Raw genomic sequence first — 22,995 nt, forward strand, 5'->3', positions numbered from 1 at the left:
AAGAAGCGCCCCCAAAAAAAAAAAAATGTTGATTATATCTCATCTCAATTAGAGTATTAACAGAGAAAATTCACTAAATCTAACTCTGAAGATGGCTATGAATATTATTAATCATTTAGATTTATATTTTATTCATCTTTATTTCTCTGAAAGGAAAAGGTAGATTTAAATTCAAGGCTATTCCTGTTCTGGATTAAGATAGTTATAATAAAAACCGCATTAACAACAAATTCAGCTGTAACTAAGTTGACAGTTCAGTAACTAAGCTGACAGTAGAAAAACAAATCTTAATCATATATTTAAAGAAAGGAAAAAAAAGAGAAAATAAGGATTAAATGTACATATCTTGTGGTTACACAAGTACAGAACTTGTGTTAATATTTGGAATATCTCACATGGACAAAATAAAAGTAAGACTAATTACTTTATTTGATATTTTTTACTTTTGAGCAACTTCCACTTGTGCTACATGCTTAGTGCATAAAATACAGTCTAATTCTCTGTCTGTATCTGTGTCCACATAAAGCAAMGAAAGAAGAGAGAAAATAAAAATAGTGTGTATATGCAGCTGAAATGTAAAGGCATCTCCAATAGCTGGGTGCAGTTAAATTAGTATAACACTTTACAGATCTCATTCTTAAATCTGAAAAGTTAATAATTTCGTACATTTAAAAATCCTAGCTCTTACTGCATAAAGACACTGGTTTTTATTAGTTAATCAAGCACAATGGTATTTTAAAACGTATAATCCATAATTTACTTCAGCACATGCAGAAATACACAATATTTGTCGAATATCAGCATTGTTTTACCACTACTTTGATTTCATAACTAGTGCTATATTTTTCATTCTGTGATTTCTGATGTTCTTCTGAGGAGGGGCTGATGGAGACTTCACCTCTGCTCTCAGTTCAGTGATTACTGCACATAACAGGTGGCATCTATTTTGCACCAGACTAAACCACTGAAGAGTGCATCTAAGGTAACAAAATGTTTGACTCAAAGGATGGGCATTTTTTAAGCAACAGCAGCAGTCTGCCTCTACTGCCTTCCTCTGCCACCACCTCTCAAGTGACAGAATTTAATGAAACACTCCGGAAGGAGAATCAGACCCTTCGAGAAGAGAACCAAACCCTTCGACAGGAGAACAGAGCTTTCCGTGTGGAGAACAAAGCCTATCACCAGGAGAATCAAATTATCCGAGGAGAAAACAAAGCTCTTTGGGAAGAGAATAAAATCCTACAAGAGAAGCACACAGACTCTTCAGAGGAACCAAAGCACCTTGAGAAACAGGAAAAGGCCCTCCGGCAACAGAATAAAGCCCTCAGAGAAGAAATTAAAGCTCTCAAAGGGCAAGAAATAGCATTTGCAATGGAGGAGAAAGCTCTTCAGGAGGAGATTATAGCCTTATGGGAGGAAAACAAGGCCTTCCAGGAGCAGATCAAGGCTCTTCGAAAGGATAATAAAGCCTTTCAGGAAGAGGAGAAAGCTCTTCGTGAAGAAAAAAATGCCCTCAGTGAGGAGAAATATGCCCTACAAGAGGAGAACAGAGCCCTTCAAGTAGAGAAAAAAGCCCTACAAAGTGAGGGGAAAGCTCTCCAGGAAGAGAACAAAGTGCTCCACGAATGGAATAAGATCCTTCAAGGGAAGGAATAAAGCAAAGCAAGAAAAGAATCAGATGCTTAGGGAGACTTAACAGGAGGAGTAAAGACTTTACAAGGAAGGGCAGTAGTTTTCATGTTAGCCAAATATTCTAGAGAACACCAGAACAGAACACCAATAAGAACCAATGGAGAAAATCAGATACCAATAGTCTGATAGGCTTAATGCCAAAGCCTAGGAATTTTGAATGTGCTTTAACTATAACATGAGTGCTGGAATCTTTGATCCCTGAAGGCTAATAAACTACTGCTRGCAATACATAATGCATAACTGCAGATGTCTGCTTTGTTGAGACTTTAAATACAATGGAACACAAGTTTCCAAATAGAGTGTTTCAGAAGTTTAGATGAACTGATTTTTTCTGCTATAGAATTTTGCATAATATTCACAGAAGGTGGATTTTCATGTTATAAGCATTAAGGTCATAGACAGGTGAGGCTTTGTGAAATGGATTCCTACCTTCTATATGTGGTCTTCACCAGTAAAATACTGTTTTCACCAGTAAAATACTGTTTCTGGAAACAGGTGGTATAAAACACTTTCAAAAAGTGAAAATGAGTAAGTCGACTCTAGCATCCTGTGTCTCAGAAATTTTCCTTGAAAGACTGAGTTTTAACACAAATTAACAGGAATACCATGAAAAAGTCCTCTTTTTTTCCAGTGCTACTAACAAAAGAAGATCAGGAAGCAAGTTTGAGCATTCTCTTCCTGACCATCTGCACTGCTACTTTTCCCTGTTTCCATTTTATACAGCTTCAACAGACTATTTCTAAGGCAATATGTATGCACAGTCCTAGGATGCCTTACTCCTAGTGTGAATGCTAGCTGTACTGGGGTTTGGCTTCTTACGGCTGCGAGAGCTGGGCCTGGTTAGCCTGGGGAAGAGAAGACTGAGGGGGGGGATCTTATCAATGCGTATAAGTCCCTGAAGGGGTGGTGTCAAGGGGATGGGGACAAATTCTTTTCAGTTGTCCCACGCGAAAGGACAGGAGGCAATGGGTAGAAACTGAAGCACAGGAAGTTCCACCTGAACATGAGGGGGAATTTCTTCCCTGTGAGAGTGACGGAGCACTGGAACAGGCTGCCAGAGAGTTGTGGAGTCTCCTTCTCTGGAGACAGTTAAGGCCTGCCTGGATGCAACCCTCTCTAACATGCTCTAGGTGACCCTGTTGAGCAGGGAGGTTGGACTAGATGATCTCCAGAGGTCCCTTCCAACCTTACTGATTCTATGATTCTATGATTCGTTCGTCTTATCCATTCCTGTTAATATCATTACCTCTTTAAGACAATTCTAGACACTGTTGTCAGGTTTTTACAGGGTCCTGCCACGATTCCAGTATTTAGCCTCAGCTCAATGTCAGGACATGAGTCACCTTTAACATGAAAACAGTGTAGCAGTAAATACATAAAACTCTCTTTTGCTCCTGTAAATAGCTCTACAGCCTGCCACTGAGACATGCATGACTTGCTCTCGGCCATTGTCAGGCACAGAGGACTTCACTCAAAGGCTTTCTTCTCTTTCTTTCCTTATCTTACTTCCCTTTTTCTAATGGATGCTATAGCTACACTTTGTGTATTCTTTTTTCTTGCACTCAAGTGCCCCCCAGACAGCTGCTGAGGTACCATTAACTACAAGGCCAGCTCCATCACAAGTAAGTATTGGTTCCAAGAAGACATTTAAAACTATCTCCACTGATCCTGGGGCTTTCTGCAATGGGCAGTAGTGAGAGCTGCTGATACAACAGAGGTTAACCTTAAAGCACTTTCTGCCACTGTTTGGAGGAGGAGGAGACCTCCTGCTTGGCCAGCAAACTAAATTAGCAAAGAATTCATGTAAACAGAATACTGATTTGTACTGTAGAAGCACAAAACTAGAAAAGAAAGTTCTCTACTGGTGGCTCCAAATCCCACCAAGAGGARATATCACAGGCAGTGGAGCAAAGATACGTGTAGCTAGCACAGGAGACAAGGAAATGAGTATTTCTTTTGTTTTACTATATATTAAACTAAGTGGTTGCCTTAAAGGTCAGAAAGACTTAGGGAAGTTGAGCTCAGCAGTGTGCAGGAGGACATGTCGCTTGAGAAAACTGRTACAATTTGGCAGGCATATTTGTCTTAAAGGGGGAAAACATTAAGATTTTTTTCTTATATAGTACTTTTCCTAATGAGGACCCTAATGCATCTTTGTCTTCAATCTGGAGATCTTGGATTCGGATMCTTCCCTTGGATCCAGATACCATGTACTTGAGAATGATTCTTGACAGATTTATCATACAGATCTTGTTTTACGATCATTGGATTGGGAGAGGCCCTTTCTTTCCTCATGCAGCTCAGCTTCGGCCACATACATCTCTCCTCTGCCGCCTTCATCGCAACTCCGCTTGTTCTTGCTGCACTTTTCCTTTAATCTCTACTTGTCCCTTCAGTGAGATGACAAGCAGCGCAGGAGAGTGCAGGCAGTGTTCTCTCTACTACTCCTTGCTTCTTCCTTCTTTTCCTAAGCTCTGGCATGGGTTGCCTACGGGCCATGTCCYTTTGGGGTGTCCCTGCCCGGTGTGGGTGGCCTGTGGCCACAGTCCCCTCAGGGCTGTACCCCGTGGCGCAAGGAGCCAGAGCATGTCTCTAGCCACGACCCCCGCAATGTCCCCTGCCACATGTCCCCTCCGCTTCTTCTTTCTCCATTTTCTCCCCCATTTTCCCGTGCCTCTAGCAGCCATCGCTGTTCCAAAGTGAGGGGGCACCGGGGCTGCCCGCCMGRCTCCAGCGCTGCAGCCCTGGGGCKCTCCTGGCCCTGCCAGGGCGGCTGGAACCGGCTGTGACCGGCCCGGGGCGGTTCGCGGCCGCCTGRTGCGGGCACCTGCGGCCCAGCCTGGCATCGCCGCGGGTGCTTTGTCACCTCCCRAGCCTGTGCGAGCGGATCTGCCCCGGGGGGCCAGCCTTGGGCGCTTAGGTAGATATGAAACTGTGGGGGAACTTGTTGAACTTTTAGAGAGAGAGCATGGAGTAATAGTCAGCCAGGGCTTCCGACGTCAAGTCTGGAGAGACGGAGATGGTAGGAGGTGAAGCGGTCTGCCACTGCGCTTGGGTTTGTGCAGAGGGTCTTCCAGAAACAGAGCCTCTAATGCCAGAGTGGGAAAGGCATCGCCTGTGCTCCAATAAAAGAGATGTGGCAACAGGGATGAAGTGGAAGTCTGTGAAGCAGTAAGACGTGAAGAGTGCTGAATTGCACATGCAGAAGCAGTCTAAAGAGAGTTTTGTTCCTCGGTGCAAGAACCTAACAAGCTGGTGCGCAAAGCATAAAAGGAATTGGCTTTCTGTCAGTCGTATCATGCTGAAATGAAAACGTCTGKTTTGGGGAGGAACCTCTTTACGCTTTGCATTCTGAGTGAGAACAAGATGAATCCCAGCTACAGCACTGTGCTCAGAAATGACATGTTATATGCATTGCTTTTACAGGATTTGCTTCTTTGGGGGAAAGAGAAAAACAAATGTTAAAAAAAAAAGTAGAAGTCTGTGGGGGAGAGAAAAAAACCTCTTGTGCAAAAAGCTAGGAGCAGGTTTGACATTATAAGAAAAAAAATAAAGTAAAATAAAATAAAATAACGAGCAAGTATTACTCAGAACTAAATGAGCCACAATAAAATTTGTACAATGTTTAGTTTATGATGGGCTATGTTCTATTCAGAATTAAGGAATATGATAATAGCTTGGCAGGATCCTGTGTTGATGATGGCAATGTTCTGCTTAGAAAATGTAGCATTTTCTTGTAATTACATTATAGGTTATTTCTATTCTGAGTCTGGATATTTATATAATGAAGAAATGTGGTGCTTTAATTTGTCTTTACAGCATTAACATGATTAAATTTACTTACACACAAATAAATTAATTACTTTCCATAAATATGTTTAAAACATTACAAAATTATTGTGTGTAATTAGGTAATTCAAGTTTGATTAACAGTGTTTTAAAGTATTTAAATTAGCTATTTGTTTCTTGTGAAAAATGAAACACCACTGTGGCATTAGGAGTGATGATGACGCATCAGCTTAATGTATATGAGCAGCTGTACACTGACTATAGTGTGATGCTGAAGGACATAGGTTGTGGTCAGCAGCACAAAGTCCAGCTGGAGGCCAGTCTCCAGAGCACTCCAGGGTTCATATGGGGACCGTTAYTGTTTAACACCTTCATCAGTGACCTGGATGATGAGACTGAGGACACTCTCTGCAATATTGTAGACCATACAAAGCTGGGAGAAGTGGTTAGTACCCCAGATGGCTATGCTGCCATTGAAAGGGATGTTGGCAGGCTGGAGAAATGGRCTGACAGGAATCACTTGAAGTTCAACAAAGACAACTGCTAAGTCCTGCACCTGGGGAGGAATAACCTCATGCACCAGTACAGGCTGGGGGCTGGCCACCTGGAAAGCAGCTTTGCTAGAAAGGACCTGAGGGTCYTGTCGGACACCAATTCGGACATGAGCAAGGAATGTGCTCTCATGACAAAGGTGGCCAACAACATCCAAGGCTGCATCAGGAAGAGCATTACCAGCAGGTCAAGRTTCCCTCTACTCAGCCTGGAWGAGGCCACACCRGGAGTGCTGGGTCCAGGTCCAGGCTTCCTGGACAAGAGAAATATGRATATACTGGAATGAGTCCAGTGAAGAGCMTCAAAGGTGTTAAGAACTGAGGCATCTGGCATATGAAGAGAGGCTGAGGGAGTTGGGATTGTTTAGTCTGGAGTACAGAAGGCTCAGGGGGTRTCTTATCAATGTGTATAAAAAMCTGACAGATTTCTRTAAATAAACTATACTTTGACGGGTAAAGGTGATGGAGCTAAACTTTTCTCACTGGTGCTCAGTGAACGCATAAGAGGCAATAGGCACACACTGAAATACAAAAAAATCCCTTTAAATAAGAAAAATCCTTTTCAATAGTGATTATGGTGGAACACTAGAAGAGGATTCCTAAAGAGGYTGTGATGTCTCCATCCTTGGATATCCAAGGCCAACTGGAYATGGCCTTGAACAACGTGCTGTAGTTGACCTGGCTTGAGCAGGATGGGTTGGACTAGTCTCCAGAGGTCCCTGCTAACCTGAACCATTCTGTCATTCTGTGTCTTACTATATCAGACATCGAGCTTGTACCGATGAGCACTAAGTACCTTGCATTTCTAACCATGGAGTGCTAAGTACCTTCCGTTCCCAGCCTTACAGCAAGTTTTCTTTATGTTCCGTAATGTTTCTTTAAATTTGCTATAGGGAGCCAGGCAAAAGAGTCTCGACATCAAACACAGAARTTTAACAGTGAAATACAGAGACAGCATCTTTAGAGATGAGAGTTTTTATTATTATAATTCAATTCCTTGATCAAAATTAGAAAAAAAATCCTAAGATTATTTCCATTTGGCACTTATAACTTACATAATTGAATTAGATCTGACTGAATTAGAGCCTTTGAAATTTAAAGAAGAAAGGAAGGAAAAAAGGAAGAAAAAACTACTAAAAGTCTACAAGTGAAATTAGAATGTGTGTGTATATATGTATGTGTATGCACACACATACATTATATATATAAAAATATACCTATATATGTATATATATGTACACACACACACACACGCAAGTTTTTCAACCTTAAAAGCTCTTGAATATACAAACCTTTCAGTATGGTCTTTTTCCTCTCAGAAGTGTGAGGTAATTAGCATAAATTGAAACTGCTTTCTGATRAGTGCTTTTAAAATTGGGGAATTTTCCAAAGCTGAAAGTGAACAACATGGGCTACATTTTGTCCTTGTTGCACTGACCTGAAAGAGCAGTAACAGTATTGCAATTCTCCTTTTCATGGAGGTCAGTTCAAYGTCATGCTCAGTTTGTTTCATCCTGATCTCTCTAAACTTTTAATGTATGTGTAAGTGACTCATTACTATGTGATCAAAAACACTTGGAACTACCAGCATAGATGATTTAACATTTAAGATGTCCATTTTTTGTTTATACATTGCATGACCTACGTAAAACAGAACATCAGGTGTAACAGCACATACACATAAGAAAGAGGTAAATATCACCCGGAGAGAGGACACAGAGAAGGATCAGTATCAAATGCTAACTTTTAAAGTAACAGGTGAACAGAAAGCATAAGTTGAAAATCATATATATGAATATTTGAAGATATCTCTGTACTTTGGACTCATTCTCATCACCAAATATCCTCTCAGAGAATGCTTCCAGATTCCAAATATTTAAGCAGCACCAAACCCATCAAATTTGGAGACTTTGATTTGAACACAATCAATATGATGAGAGAAACAGTAGACTGAACTTCAAATATCAAGTAAGATATTTTAAGTCTGAGAGCAGTCTGGGCTGCTCAGGAATTACACTGCTATCCAGCAGCCTTTAAGAAATAACAGAAAATTAAGAGGGCTCTGGCTTTTGCATACAGGTTCCAGGAATGATTTCTCACTAGCAAAATCATAGCAAAGATGTAACAGATGAATGCCCATCTCTAGCAATTTTCTGAAGGYGCAAACATGCCACAGTGATGAAAGCACAACACTGAAGAGAAAGACATGCAGATGCCTKGCAAGAGGTTTACATAAAAAAGTATAGCACCAAGATGATGCAGTGGGGGAAGGCTGTAGAGAAGGAATCCTCGGTCTCATTAGGTCTGTATCTAAAAGGCCTACCCAGTACATCAGTGAGTTTTAGCCACATGTTACTCAGCAGCAGTTCCAACAAACAGAGTCCTTACGGTAATGCCTACTTTTGATGGGTTTAGCAAGTATCAACTGTTTGCCATGAAATACTGAATTCAATAGAAATCAGAGTTTCTGAAGGTAAAAAATAATTGCTAGAAAACTCTGGAATGAACACCTGCTGATAAGTAGGCACATTTTATTCTGTATAACAATGATACACCTTCTATTACACAGAAAAAGAATTCCTCTATTCTTTTCAGGTATTAGGGAAAGTTTAACTTACCACAGTAGAAATTTGTTTAGCTCTATATTTGACAAAGGAGTCTTAAGAAAGTTTGTACCTGCTTAAGGCAAATCTATGAAAATATGTTTTTGTGTTAATTGTGTGGAAGAAAGTATTTCTAGCCTTTGAAAATACTACATTTTGTATTTCTCCAGGGAATTCTTTCAACTAAGCACATCCCATTCAAACCTGCTCATGGGCATTGATGCATAATATTAAATACAATATAAAATAAAACATAAAATCAACAGGAGGTCCAGGAGGCAGAACTGGTTGTTAAAATAAAGTTTTAATGCTTATTAAAATAGTCAAAATAATGCAAGTCAATAAAATGAAGACTATTGATGTATAAATCTAATATAAAAAGTCTTTTTAYTAGGGAACACACATACTTGAGTTGCCATAGTGTTAGAGATTCAAAAATGCTCTGAACTAAAGACATGCTTTTCTGTTTCTTCCCTGCAGTTACAGTCATTGGATATGATTCAACAAAATGTGGCCAAAAGTTAATAGAGTTGACATAAAGGTATGCTCCTAACTTTAGTAAAATTTAGGAAGATTGCAAAACAGGCTAATGTGGATTTCACTGGTTTTTTACTTGTTGGTTACTTTTACTTGAAATATAACATTTACAACACCTCTTATGTGAAATAAACTGTTTAAAAAGCAAGTTACAGTAAAAACARTGGTAAAAAAATGTAGTCCTATACATATCATAATTTCTGATTTTTTTTTTAAGTGGCTGAGTGCTTTAGTTTAAGACAGTCTGAAGGGTGAAACACCTTCTCCTGCACTTGCTGTGCAAGAGCAGTAAGTAAAAGATGCAGTTCTGCATAACAGATGGAAGGTTGGTGAGAAAAAAATCTAACCTTTACAGGACACCTAGCCTCTCTGCCTATATAATGAATTTGTTTGAAGAAGGAACAAGAGAGAAAAGGATCACCAATAACATCTGATTCCTGAGACTGGCAGATTGTACCAAAATTTATAATAGTCTAAGATCGTRCTCACGAAGGGTATCAGTGTTTATGTGGAATCTAAAAGGAATCAAACCTCCCAGGGTRGAATATGACTGGAATTTGAGCAATCTGGAGTAAATTTAAGGTGACAGACTGTTCTAGATCACAATGATTAGGGGTTTCCTCTAGATCATGTCTCCTTACTACTTCTTTGAAAGTTGTTTCCATAATGTGTTAGAGTTTAACGGATATTACTCTTTTTCCCTCTACATTTGATCTCCTCCACAGTGGATATAARTTCTTGTCTTTTTTTGGCTTTGCTACTGAGATCAGAAAATTCATGCTTTTAGCTCAAAAGGAGTCCAGTTCGTTCCCCAATGTGCTAACCAAGAAAATAATCATAAGCCATCAGAAGAGCACTGAATTATTCTATCTGTGTATAGTAGGTTAATGATGTGTATCTTGGAGTTGTTAATAAGCTGGTTCAAGGAGATTAAACTGAGAATAATGCCATTAACTGAGTATTGGAAAATAGAAGCTGAAAAATCCAGGAAATTTTCCAAATTAGAATATAACTAGAAACATTTTTTTTCCCCCTAATGAAAGTTGTGGAAATGTCAAAGCTTGAGTCATTTAAAACAATTCAGTCACTCAGATATATACTGTATGAAATAATCATCAATTTATCATGACAAGAACAAGTTAACCCTGAAGAACAGGTCTTTTTTTYCCCCCGATTATTACTAATGTAAATGAAAGAAAGAACTAATAAYCAGCCATTAAGGCGTGTCATGAAGAGTCATAGGTGCTCAGTGGTTAGCAAAATGTGACTRCATTTAAAAGTTACGAGCATCTCTCATCCAACTTACAATTCAGTTTGCACCCATACTTTTCCAATGCTCATTCAGAGTCAGCCAATCCAGTAGGAGAAAGATAACTACCTGAAGATTTTCTTTCATATTATTATAATGCATTGTTTAGGTTTTCAAGACACATTTAACTTAGGTTTATTTTATTAGTATCTGCACAATCTCCAAAGATATCACTAAATCTGTTTGTGATTTACTGTTTACAGGATTACTTGGAAGAGTAAACAACTCAAACAGGAAATTAAGCAGAGAATCTGCRATGAATAGATAAAAGAGCAGAGATTGTATGGATAGCTATATCTCAGAAAYTAAAAAGCAAATTTTTAAGAAAGAAATAAAGACTATAAAATGAATGGTAAAAATATTCTCCATATACATATATGGAAAGAGGATAAGAGAGAAGAGGTCCAGTATATGAGAAGGGAAAGATAAAGACCAACTGTGTTTGAGGTATTGCTGACATAGTAAATACATGTTTTGCTTCTTTTTGAGGAAAGATGATGATACATGTAACTGTAATGGTAAAGTATTTAAAGACTAAGAGAACAGAGTATTGGAATATCTCATATGAGCTGTGARCAAACTTTGAACTACTTGCAATGACTGTTTTTTGATGGCTGAAAAATCTATATCCAGAGTACTAAAAGAACTAGCATATTAAATAACACGTTAGCAGAGATGACTCCATCAATATGGCTGGAAAATAGAAAGAGCAGCATTTCAACTCAATAGGAAAAAAAAAAAAAAAGAATCAAACAATGAGCCGGGTAAAAAAAAAAAAAAAAAAAGAATCAAACAATGAGCCGGGTAAAAGTCTATTAGTTTATTCTAAGATTCATGAAATTTTGGAAATTTTTGGAATAGATCTTGATTCGGGTATTATCATTAGCAGATACATAGAAGGAAATGTATAGTAATATAAAAGGCAAATGGATTTATGAAGGCTATAACACATTAGACTCATTCAGTGTCTTTCCTAATAAGATAATTTCTGAGTTAAGATTAATACAAAAGACTTCATATTTTRAGATCTAAGCAAGGAATATAGCAGTATTTTGAAAATGATTACTCAGGCTAGAGATGATCAATGGTTAAAAAAAGAATTATAAATGGATAAAAGGAGGTTTTTGTGGGTATTAAGTACAGACTGCTGAAATGAAAGAAGACTGCAGCTGTTCCTTAGGTTCAATCTTGCAATAAATACTGCTTAATGCTAAATACTACTGACTATGTTACTAGGTATGGACTRTAAAATCTGTGTAAAATACACAGTTGAAAAGTTTGACAGATATGACAGAAACCAGATCATAACACTAGAAGAAACAAATGATCTTGAAAATTAATAAAACAGAAATYGCGATGCAATTTGAAGATTAAATGCCATACAGATTGGTGTAAACTGGAGGTTTATTTGTTTGGAGGCCATGACAGAAGACAAGAAGMTGTGATGACAACAAGTTACCAATGTACAGTAGTTCCAGAAGGCATCAGGGAAAGATTTTTGGGAAAAAGTAAAGAAGTCTTAGTAATATTGTTGTAAAATACATTGTTAGACAGTGCATAGCTGCATATCATTCTGGTTACCTGTTCAGAAAATACAAATTTGAACCAAAAGAAGTAAAGAGTATGTATGGTGGACTAATTTAGTCCAATAGAATAAAARTTGAGAGACATATTCTCTTCATCTGAGGGGAAAATACGAGGCAGGAAGATCTATTAAAGTGCAGAATCAGTGGATGCACACTGGTCATGAGCAAATTAATACTGAATACAGAACACTTCTCACTGTAAAAGGACTACAATTTCTCAGTGATCCTTCAGCCAGGGTAATGAGAGGCAAGGAACTCCTTGCTTCATATATCTTTAAACAGATTTGCTGTAAATACTGTTATTTATAGCACACTTAATACTTTAGGGATTCTTATGGTAACCAGAAAGGATTAGCAGGATTCCTACTCTTCACCTCTGCATACATAGCTTAATTTCTCTTCTGGTGCATTTACAAGCATGTTTAGGCCCATTTTGTGGGTACACAGGAGCTTGCTTTGTCATGAACAGAAATAATAAGATTAAAGCTAATATTAACTATGGCAAGCCTAAGCTAATACGCTTAGTCTCTCAAGACAGCTTTCTTGTTTTGGCTTAGCACCACACTAAACACAATCATATGATTTGGAGCAAAGGCAGTGAGAATTCACACCACTCTGCAAGACATTGTGCAGTCAAACTCTGAGGAAATCTAGTCTGGAGATCAGGAAAGAATTTTACTAAATAACTGACAGACTGACAAAAACTGTCCCCCCCCCCAACCTCAGTGTTGCTAGTCAATGAGCAAAAACATGCTATTTCTAGTGTTGCCAGTCAACGAGCAAAAACATGCTGATTTCTGGAAAGGGCAATGAAACCTATAAARTAGCTTCAAAGGATGATAACAGTCCATATATATCCAAAATATCTGAGAGTGAGATCACAATTAACTAGCTTAAATGTATACCATGGCAAAGAATTATGTAATTTTGCTGTCAGGTACACAGAATATCTATTTTTCCTTAGTTTTAGTAACAGCAGATATTTAGTATCTTTGAAATATGGAATTTTTAAGATATCTAAACATGGATTTAGATTGGTAATGCCTTGTTCATTAGTCTGTAAATGGAAAATTTTGTGTCAATATAGTTGATACAGTTTGGGATTTGCTTTTGGTAATATATTTAGTGGTGCTTTTAGTGTTTTGGGATATACAGTGGATGATTGGTAAATACTTTTAACTAAATGTCTACCTTACTGGTTTCTATCGATACAACATATAATAAACCATGTAGTCTTTTCTAGTTCTGTAATTTTCTCTATGATTCAAAGCCAAATCATACCAGTTATGAAGTGAAGGGTATTTTTTGTAGTGATCTATATTTAGTGCGATGTTTTACTGCAGAAAGTGAAGTGTGGTGAAGTTTTGTTTAAAAGAATAAAAATATAAGTTAAGTCTTTTCATGCAAATCGTTAAGGCCTCAGAAGTTAATGTATTTCACACAAATTCAACTTTAAATACGTACATAATTACTATGAAATTATATGATTAAGGAAAGACATCTTTTTAAGTACTTTGCTGAACTGTAGTCACTTTGGTCATAAAAGGAATGCTGACAATATCTGATCTGTAGATTAAAGGTGCAAAAGTCGTTTTTATGTTACATCAAATGACAACAATTCTCCATCATTCCTGTGCAAAAGGGCAAAACTACAGATTAATTCCTGTCTAGACAGAGAAATAATGGTTTTTATCTAAATTGTCTTGGGCCACTGCTGGGACATTCAATGAAAAGCTCTACTACTAATGAATAAAAAGACAATTTTTTTACAATTAATGAGTCATAGATATTTTAAGCACTGCAATTCAAGGACAGAAAGATATTAGATTTAGAGGAAGAATGGAGGAAAATAATGAGATCAGAAGGGTGAGCTATTTTGGTACCTGAGAAAGGTTGTTATTCTAATTCAATATTTATCATACGGTAGCAACTTTAAAATGAGGAATTTAAAGAAAAAATGCTTGGATCTTGGATACTGTCTGGAAGGTTCAGTTGAAGAAAGTCATACATAAGAAAAGTAATAACATTAGTGACTGAAAATATGCCTGTAAAACACATTTTTTATTCAATAGGTAAAGAAAAAGCAGATGGTAGAATTTAGAAGTGAAGATTAGAAATTAACATATTAATGGCCAGATCCTGCAGTGACTCAAATAAACAGAGTTTAGCTATTGATTTTAATGAAAGCAGAATGAAGTATGTACGCCAGAAGTGGTGAGAGGCCACGTTCTCCAATTGATTATGGTTTTCTGCTTTATAAGCACAAATTAGACTTCAAGGGCTAAACATAATCACTGGACAGGTCCCCCAGTCAGGGAAACAGTTCTCTAGCAAAACTGGCTGCATCCCTTTGAACTTAAAGAGATTTCTGAGGGCAGCATATGACAGACGGATACTCATTTGTACCAGATCTTTCACTGACATAAACTGGCACAGCTAATTTGGTCTTTACCAAATATAGGCAGATCAAAATGAGAAAGAGACAGCTTCCTTATAATCCTRTCCTCTCTCTACAAAGTATTTGTTCAGTATTTGTTTGAACAAGGTTAGGGTATTTGCCACCAAGATGTAATTACTGCATTTCGTTGTGTGATTACATTTATTACACACCCTGTTCTGCATCTACACAGCATATTCTATTGGGATATTTTATAAGTAGGTCCTTCTGAAGGTCTAAAAAGTGTAAAATTATCTTTCTATGTTTAATTGCCTAGAAAGGCATAATTTAACCCACAAAGGACATAAGAAAGATTTTAGCTAATACAAAATTTTCTATGAGGTTAATACATTATTAGAGCAGGAGGTGAATTTTCATACGGAATTATTATAGTACTTATCTCAAAGGGTCATTGCTCTATGTGAGTGAATAATGAAGTATGAACTATTAGGGAAAATATGATTGTGTAACAAAACTTTGTTAATATTTCCATGGTAATTTAACTAAGTCACATACATATTATTTATTAATTCTTGTCTTTAATTAAAAACAAATGAAAAGGTGAATAGAAACAGAATTGTGAATATTGTGCTAATTTTATAACAGTGTTTATTTTGCTGAAATAACATAATTAAAGTAAATACTAATTACTAAGACCTATTTTTCATTACTAAATTGCAAAATATGCTTATTTCTCAAGCAGTGCTACATGGCTACATGTTTTTACAAGAGCTCTCTCTTGTGGCTATAACTGTTTCTGCATTTAACTAGCTCAAATATTTACAAGGCTCTTTTTTTAAAAAAATATATATATTTATATATTGCAATTTAAGGTACTAGAAAAGCAATAACTCTGTCTAGCCATGCAGTATAGAATATAACTATAAATCTGAATAAATCATCTAAAAATCTGCTTATGCACCAAGGTTTAAAGACTGTTGAAAATAGTTTCCTTTTTTTCATCTAATAGGAAGGCTTAAAATGATAGCCAGCTTAAAAGAGAAAATCAGAGTCTAAACTGCAAAAGCAGATAGAATAATCAAAATAACATATTGGCAGAGGGCCTGGTTTGTGGTCRCACAAAACTAGAGAACTGTTTAAAAATAGTGAAGAAAAGTGACAAAGAAGGAATTGCACTTCTGTTGCTCTTGTGTGGTGATATACCACTGTTTAGTGGGAGAATATTTTAACTAAGTTTCACTAGTTAGTCTATCTCTACTGCAGCTGGCCACCAGAAAACTGATATTCTTTGTATTTAGGCAGTTTTGTCTAAGGATCTAATTCTGCCTAATTCAGGATATAATTCCTCACCCTACAGTGGTTCYTGTTCTGTAAAGAGAGTCTTCTTGTGGCAGACAAGAGGTGCTCACAAAGGAGCTTGAGCCAAGGCATCCAGTGGCTCCTCTGATGTTGTTTTTGTTAGGGGGCATCCTTTGGCAGGAGCTCATCAAACTGAATCACACTGAGAAACTGCTCTGAACTATCTTCAGACTGCACCCAACCCCTGTGTCTGCACTGGAGTGGCAACAACTTCATTTGCCTAGAAGGGTCCTTCTGGAAATCCCTGGCTCATCTAGGTGCCTGGACTATCTCTTCTTTGCATTTGGAAAGTATTTTGAAAGGTAGAGTCTGCTCATGAGGAAAGAACACAGAGCAAAGCATATTTGGGAAATGGGGCCCTGAAAGAGCTGTGATTGCTATCAGGAGTCAAACACTTGAACTTTAATGCAAAACTTGGACATATGAATAATGGAACTAAAGCTCTTTAACGGGGAGAAAATAGCAGTCTGGAGTCCTGATCTAATGGGAGTTACACTCATCAAAGTTTGGCAAGTAGATTAATTACATTTTACTAACCAGTTCTCATCGAATTATGGCAAAATGTCTTCCGACAGACCACAGAGTTTTTTTGTTTCTTTGTTTGACACAGCTTTCCTGCTTTATAAAGCCATGTATTGTTATGCAGCTGCACAAATAATAAATGATAAACTCAGCTGCCAGTCTTACCTAACTCATTGATATGTTACAAAGTCTTACTGACTCATTTATTAAACTTTTAGCAAATCTCTGAACTCCTGGGATGGAAAATAGTATATAAGAACAAATTATTGGCTCCTGAAAGGTACCTGAAGAAATCAGATTAGTACTCCTTGCCTAAAAATCCTACACACCCTTTCATGATTCTAACATGCTCTTAAGTTTCTGTGTAGCCAATATAGATTTCCTAGAAAGGGCAACAGCTGTCATAAGAAACCAAAAGATGCTCTTACAGGTCAGCCAGACTTTTTTTTTAAATACACAAATTTGCTGCTCAAATATCACTGGAAGCATATTGTAAATGTAAGTTTTCAGTCRCAGTCTAAAGCTATAGGAATAAATGAAACAGCACTCAGAAACATTCCTAAGCATGAGATCTAAATGGAATGGCTCATGTCTGTATTAGTAAATGCTTTTAGCCACTGGAACAGAGTGGCTGCATGCAAACTGTCAGCTTCCTAAAACAGACCCAGGAACTTTTTGTGAACTAGCTAACTAGCTCAAGTCAAAATTGTTCCAGAGACTGGTCTAACAGTTTAAAAAATGTAGAAGATTTCATTCCAGTCCTGACAGCATTGCCTGGCTCTGTTTAATTTAATATTATTTTTTAATAATAAATGTAATGTACAAGGTGATTATGTATAGAACAGATGTGAAAGCTGAGACTTGCAAAGACAGGTGAAGGGCTCATGATGGGATTTACATATTTTTTTTTTTTTTCTAATCGCTGAAGCTTCCTAAAATTAGTTTGAAAATAAATGGCATTGCATTCTTGGTTTAAAATAATTTCTAGATTAAGTTGAGAGAGAYACAATTGGAGTTGAACTCAACTACTCTTGACATTAACAATATGAGTAAAATTATATGCCAAATAAATAGCTTAAAAATAAAAGCTGTGATTCTGCAAATGTTTTATRATTTGATAATAAAAATTAATATTCAAAAGCTTTATTGAGATGAACAGTTTCACTGACTGCAGAGGCTACATGACTATTGGTTTAAAACATAAATATTTCATTCCACACAGATAGCTACATGTTATTACTATTTATATAACACTATGGTTGTAGTGAATAAGCAGAAATAAAATAAATTAGACATTGCCACTTAGAAGAATCCTGTTAGAGCTAAACTAAGTGAAAACAAAGCTTCAGGCAAGTCAATAAAAGTTCAGATGAAGTAAGATAAACCATGARGCTTATCCTGGGGCCTGGGGCCTTGCAAGCTCAGTACGAAGCCTGTGGCCTAATACCAGCGATGATAACACTAGTGACCAACTTAGTGGGCCATAGGACACCACCCAGACTTCCTCCACCACTGGCCCTRCCTATCGTCTTTCTGCTGTACCTATCCATGGAACCTGCTCASTGTGAGGAATAGTCAATCTGAGTGGTGTCCTCATCTCTGTGAGGTGGCAAGAAGTTCTCTCACTGTCTTCTGCTGTTATTGGCAGCTTTTTAGTGACTAATTTCTGCAGGTGCTTCTGATTTGATGCAGGACTATGCATTTTACTTTGTTGAGTTTCATGAAGTTCCTCTTGGCCCATTTCTCCAGCCTGTCCAGGTCCCTTTGAATGGCAGTACAGCCATCTGGAGGTCTAAATTACCAAAAAGTCATTCAAAATTGATACTGAAAGTGTTAAGTCATATCATTGGTGGTCCACAGTAGTCCTGCCTATTTTTCAAATTTTAGATAGATGTTCTGACATTGTGAAATGTGCTGCCTATCCAGAGGTGCTATATCCTGTTATTCTGTATCTCTGATCTGCAAATGTCTTGACTGTTGCATGAGACAGTTCAGATGGGAGCCTTTTTGTCTAACTTTAGATGCCTGTACTGCCACTATGAGTCTGTTACCTCCTGTTTCCTTTCTTTGTGCAGTGAAAAATATTCACTTTCAAAGAATGATTCATCTGACCAAATATAGATGTTTATTTTAGGGTGAAATGAATCATGTTCAGCWGTATCTAGTACTCTTCCTTGATGATGGTGAAATTTGATAATCATCATCTCAGATCAGTTTACTTACAGTGCTGGACCTTAATCTACATTTACACTACCCTCAGCAGGAGTATCTGTTGCCACAGATGCTGAAGCTGTCCACATGACACATTAGAAGCATGTGGACAGTTCTGCATGGTCCTCCAAGTCCTCTCTGGGGATCAGTAGCTGTGAAAGAAGCGCAGTCCCTTGGCAGCTTGATAGAAGAGCTCTTATACAGTGTCTTCAGCTTCTTCMATGCCCACAGAGCCTGAAACCTACTCTGGAACTTGCAGTAATGAATTTATACACTCATAGTAAAATTTAGAGTAAATCACTTCCTACCTCAATTCAAAACTATTTTGATCAGTAAGATCAGCTCTTCTATAGTTTTCCCCTTACTTTCCAGACTAAATCTAAAGAAAAAAAAAAATCATTTTATTGATTTAGGAGGCCTTTGATTACTGAATGTGTGGACCAACACACAGGAATAACTGTTTGTACTTTAACTGTGATATTATTAAAATCCTCAGTAAACGACTAGGAATGTAAGGTCTTCTGTCTTAACATACTCACTAGTAGTATAATTTCCTCAACAATATTAAAGCAATTTTTCTGTATGTTTAAATCTGACCTTGTGGTTCTATGATGGGTTATCAGCACTATCAAATAGAACTGTATTTAGCTTAATCCAAAGTGATTTTGRTACATTAAAAATTATTTAAAATTACTTATCTATACGTATTTTTTATTTCATTTAAATATACGTTATTTAAAAAAACTAGTTTTGAAAACAAAAAACAAAACATTGATATGTATACATAGATATATATACACTGTTAGTGAGAAACATGACTTCTCTATCCTACAGGACAGACAGAAGCACAGTCCAGTAGAGAGTTTGGCAGCTCAGTGTAGCAGTTCCAGCTGTGCAATGTACAGTCTTGAGAAAGGGTTATCAGGGTCTAAATAAACTAATATGATGTAATATATGTCATGCACAAAAGCAAATTTTTACATTAATCCATTGGTTTGGATAAATGGATTAATAGTACATTAATACATTAAATGCATTAAGTAATTTCTGAGAAATATATTCCAGGTATGGCCTAACAAGGCCAAGTAGGTCCTTTGATCTGTTGGCTATATACTTACTGATGCAGTCCATGACACAATTTGCTGCAAAGATGCACTGTTGACTCATGTTCTTGATGCCAAGCAAAATCTCAAGGTCTTTTTTTTAGCAGAACTATAACTCAGTCAGCCAGACCCCAAACCATAATGATGCTTGGTATTGTTCTGTTTAGATGCAGGATATCATGTTTCTATTTGTTAAATGGCATGAAATACTTGTGGGCCCAGTCTTGCAGTCTGTTAAGGTCTCTGTGTATGGTGGCTCTTCCTTCTGGTATATGTTCCTTTACTCTCACTTTACTGTCATCTGCAAACTCAGTGTGGGTAAATTAAATGCTAGATCATTTTATGGAGTAGTATTAGAGTCAGGATCAGCTCCAAGAAATTCCACTCATGACCCTTTGTCAGTCCAGCTTTGGACCATTAACTGCCTCTCTTTGAGCCTGGTGGTTTAGTCATTTCTCCAACTCAGCCTGTGGTCCATCTGTCCAGTCTGTATCTTGTCAGCCAGGATGTTGTGGGATACCACGTCAGAAGAGGATATGCCCTGTAAAAGTCGTCTTCTCCTACAAGGTGATTCATCATTTGCTTTGTCGTTGCTTCTCTACATAGATACTTGGGAACAGATGTTATCCATGAAGACTGAGGCACAGAAGATCCTAAGTACCTCAGTCTTTACTGTGTCATTTGTAACTAACTTGCCAGCCATACTCAGCAGAAGATCTGCATCTTGTATGTACTTTCTTTTAAATTCTGAGCATGAAAAATAACAAATCAAACTGCAGAAATAAAAGAAATATACAGATTATTAGCATTCTGTTTTAGGTACTCAGCTATTTTTTCCCTGCAGGTGCAAAATGAAATTTACAAGTTTTCCATCTTCAAAGCACCATCTGTCTGCAATTCCACACTTTAAAACTCATAAATTGCATTATATTGTCAGCAACAGTCATGGAATGTGGTTACAGAATAGTAAATGAAGACATGGTGAATACAAAGATTACTATTCTTAGATCAGAGAATTTTGTCCTAAGTGCCTAATATATTTATATTTAAATTTCAATTTAAATTTAGATTTAGAATATATATATATATTATATATAATATATATTTATATATATAGTAATATTTATACTATTTTTTTCTGATGCTCTGGTTTGGCAATCATGTGATTACATCAATCTCCATTTCATGTAAATAAAGAAGAAAGAAAAAACAGAATCTGAGGATAATAATCTAGATTTATGAAAATCAGAAGACGTAACATCTTTACTAGCCTAAAATAGTTCTTTTTAAAAAACTCTTATGGTTTTTAATCAGGAATGTTAACTTTCCAAATTAACGGGATAATWGCAATTTAACATATTGAATATTAATATACTTATATCTTTTTATTCTGGGAATAAGCTTACAATCCAGTTCATTCTCTAGTTTTGTGGACCAACTTCCCTTCACATTGTGTTAGCAGGTTGTTTCCCACTAAAGATTAGGTATCAGTTACCTAATCAGTTACCTGTGTACCTGTTAGTTACACCTGACTTCATAGAAAGAGTAGTCTCTGGCAATGYTTTTCATCAGTCATCTTCTAACATAGAAATATTAATAGTCTTTAAAATATATATGAAGGAAATTAGATTTCTGTGCTACCAAAAAGGTGGCTGAGATAATTAGTGGGGAAAAAAAAGAGCATAAGAGAGCAGGAGAGAGAAAGAAAGGGAGAGAAACAGAGAGCGAGAAAGACAGGGAAAGAAAGAAAGAWAAATAGAGAAAAAAGAAAAGAAAGAAAGGTATAAAAGAATCAGTGTTCAAGTAGAGTGATGGTAGAAAAGAGAAATTGCAGTGAAAAATGGAAAAGACAAGCAACACAGAAACAARGCAATCACAAAAGACTGTCAGGAGCATGCAAAATGAAATGGTAGCTGCAAGAATTCACTTTGGTCCTTATCATTTYGAAATCCCTGAAACTGAATGGATGATTTCCTGATCATACACTTCTTAAAAGCAGCCTTATGGGCTAACAGTCAGCAATAACAGGTTTTCATGAGCTAGAAAAGGATCAAGCTGTCCTACCAGGTGGACATACATGAATATGATCATATATCTCCAGCTGGTTGTTCCATATATTTTAAAAGATGCATTTGCTTAAAAATAATACTAATAAAAATAGAGAATAGTTAAACTCTGGTTAAAAATATGTTCTTCTTAGGTGGTAGGACTACACACCAGAACAGAAGTCTTGTCAATGAAAGCTTTACTCAGATTTTATTTTCTCCCATAAGTGTCTTCTTGGAAAGAGGGCTCAAAAGTAATGCTAGGAAAGTTAGTGCAAGTACTTTCCTGAAATAATAGGATATTAGTGCATAGGAGAGTTATTTTCTTCAGGTGTTAGGCTAAGCAGCCACCAGATGTCAGTGCATGCTTGCAGAATGGACTAAGTTCTAATTCTAACTCAAGATACGTTTCTAATACAAATCTGATCTTTCTGCTGTATAACGTAGATGTGCAAAATTGTATTATGCTGATGATGTTGTTAAAAGCTGCARAATAATTCAAGACATTACTTATGCTTTCTAAATGACAGACACAAAAAAAGGATTTTTATTCTATGTTGTTCTATATCCAGAATAATCATTTATTATATTTATTTTCTAGCTCCTTATAACTGTCTTAAATCTTATCTACGAAAACAGAAAAAAGCAGGGCAGAGAGGATTTGCACTGTARACACAGGGGCAATACAGATTCTTAAATACAAGGCATGAGGAAAGGCATGCAAGGAAACTAGGTTTGCCYGGTCTGAAGAAAAGAAGGCTGAGGGAAGATTTTATAGCTGCCTTCGACTACCTAATGAGTAGTTGTGAAGTAGGAGCAAGACTGTTCTCAGRCATACAAGCAAAACACATAGGTTAAGAGACATCAAGTTACAATAAAAACAATTATGATTAGATATTAGGAAAAAAAAATCAAGTGAGAGTAGTCAGTCCGGAAAGGTCACAGACTCTTTAGCCTCAAATACACTCAAAACTTAACTGAACAAGGCTGTGAGCAACCTGACCTAACTTATAAGGTTGATCCAGCATCAAAGTTCGYCAGCAGGTGCAGCAGCTGGTGTTTGGACTAGATGACCTCTAGAGGTCCCTTCAAACCTAAATTATTCTCCGGCTTTATTTCAGTAACTTCTCAGGTTGCCTAGAGTTCCCTGCATGGCCTCCAGCTACTTTTGCATTAGTTCCTGTGTCATATCTGTCATTCCATGAGGAATAACTTGGATAATGCAGGGATCTCAAGTGAAATCAGATGCTTATATCTAGGCCACTGAATTTAGCCATGAGGTTGGAATTC

General features: G+C 37.0%; 1 protein-coding gene across 1 annotated transcript; it reads left to right on the forward strand.

Annotated features, from left to right (window-relative positions):
* The first annotated feature begins 990 nt into the window (after positions 1-990).
* On the forward strand, positions 991-1,686 carry LOC146593310 (uncharacterized). The gene is given in 1 exon segment (XM_085309561.1): positions 991-1,686. A coding segment is annotated over 1 exon segment (696 nt).
* Positions 1,687-22,995: the final 21,309 nt, after the last annotated feature.

This window comes from Rhea americana, unplaced genomic scaffold (assembly GCF_003343005.1).
Source record: "Rhea americana isolate MKP2758 unplaced genomic scaffold, rheAme1 scaffold_3, whole genome shotgun sequence".
NCBI classification, from domain to species: domain Eukaryota; kingdom Metazoa; phylum Chordata; class Aves; order Rheiformes; family Rheidae; genus Rhea; species Rhea americana.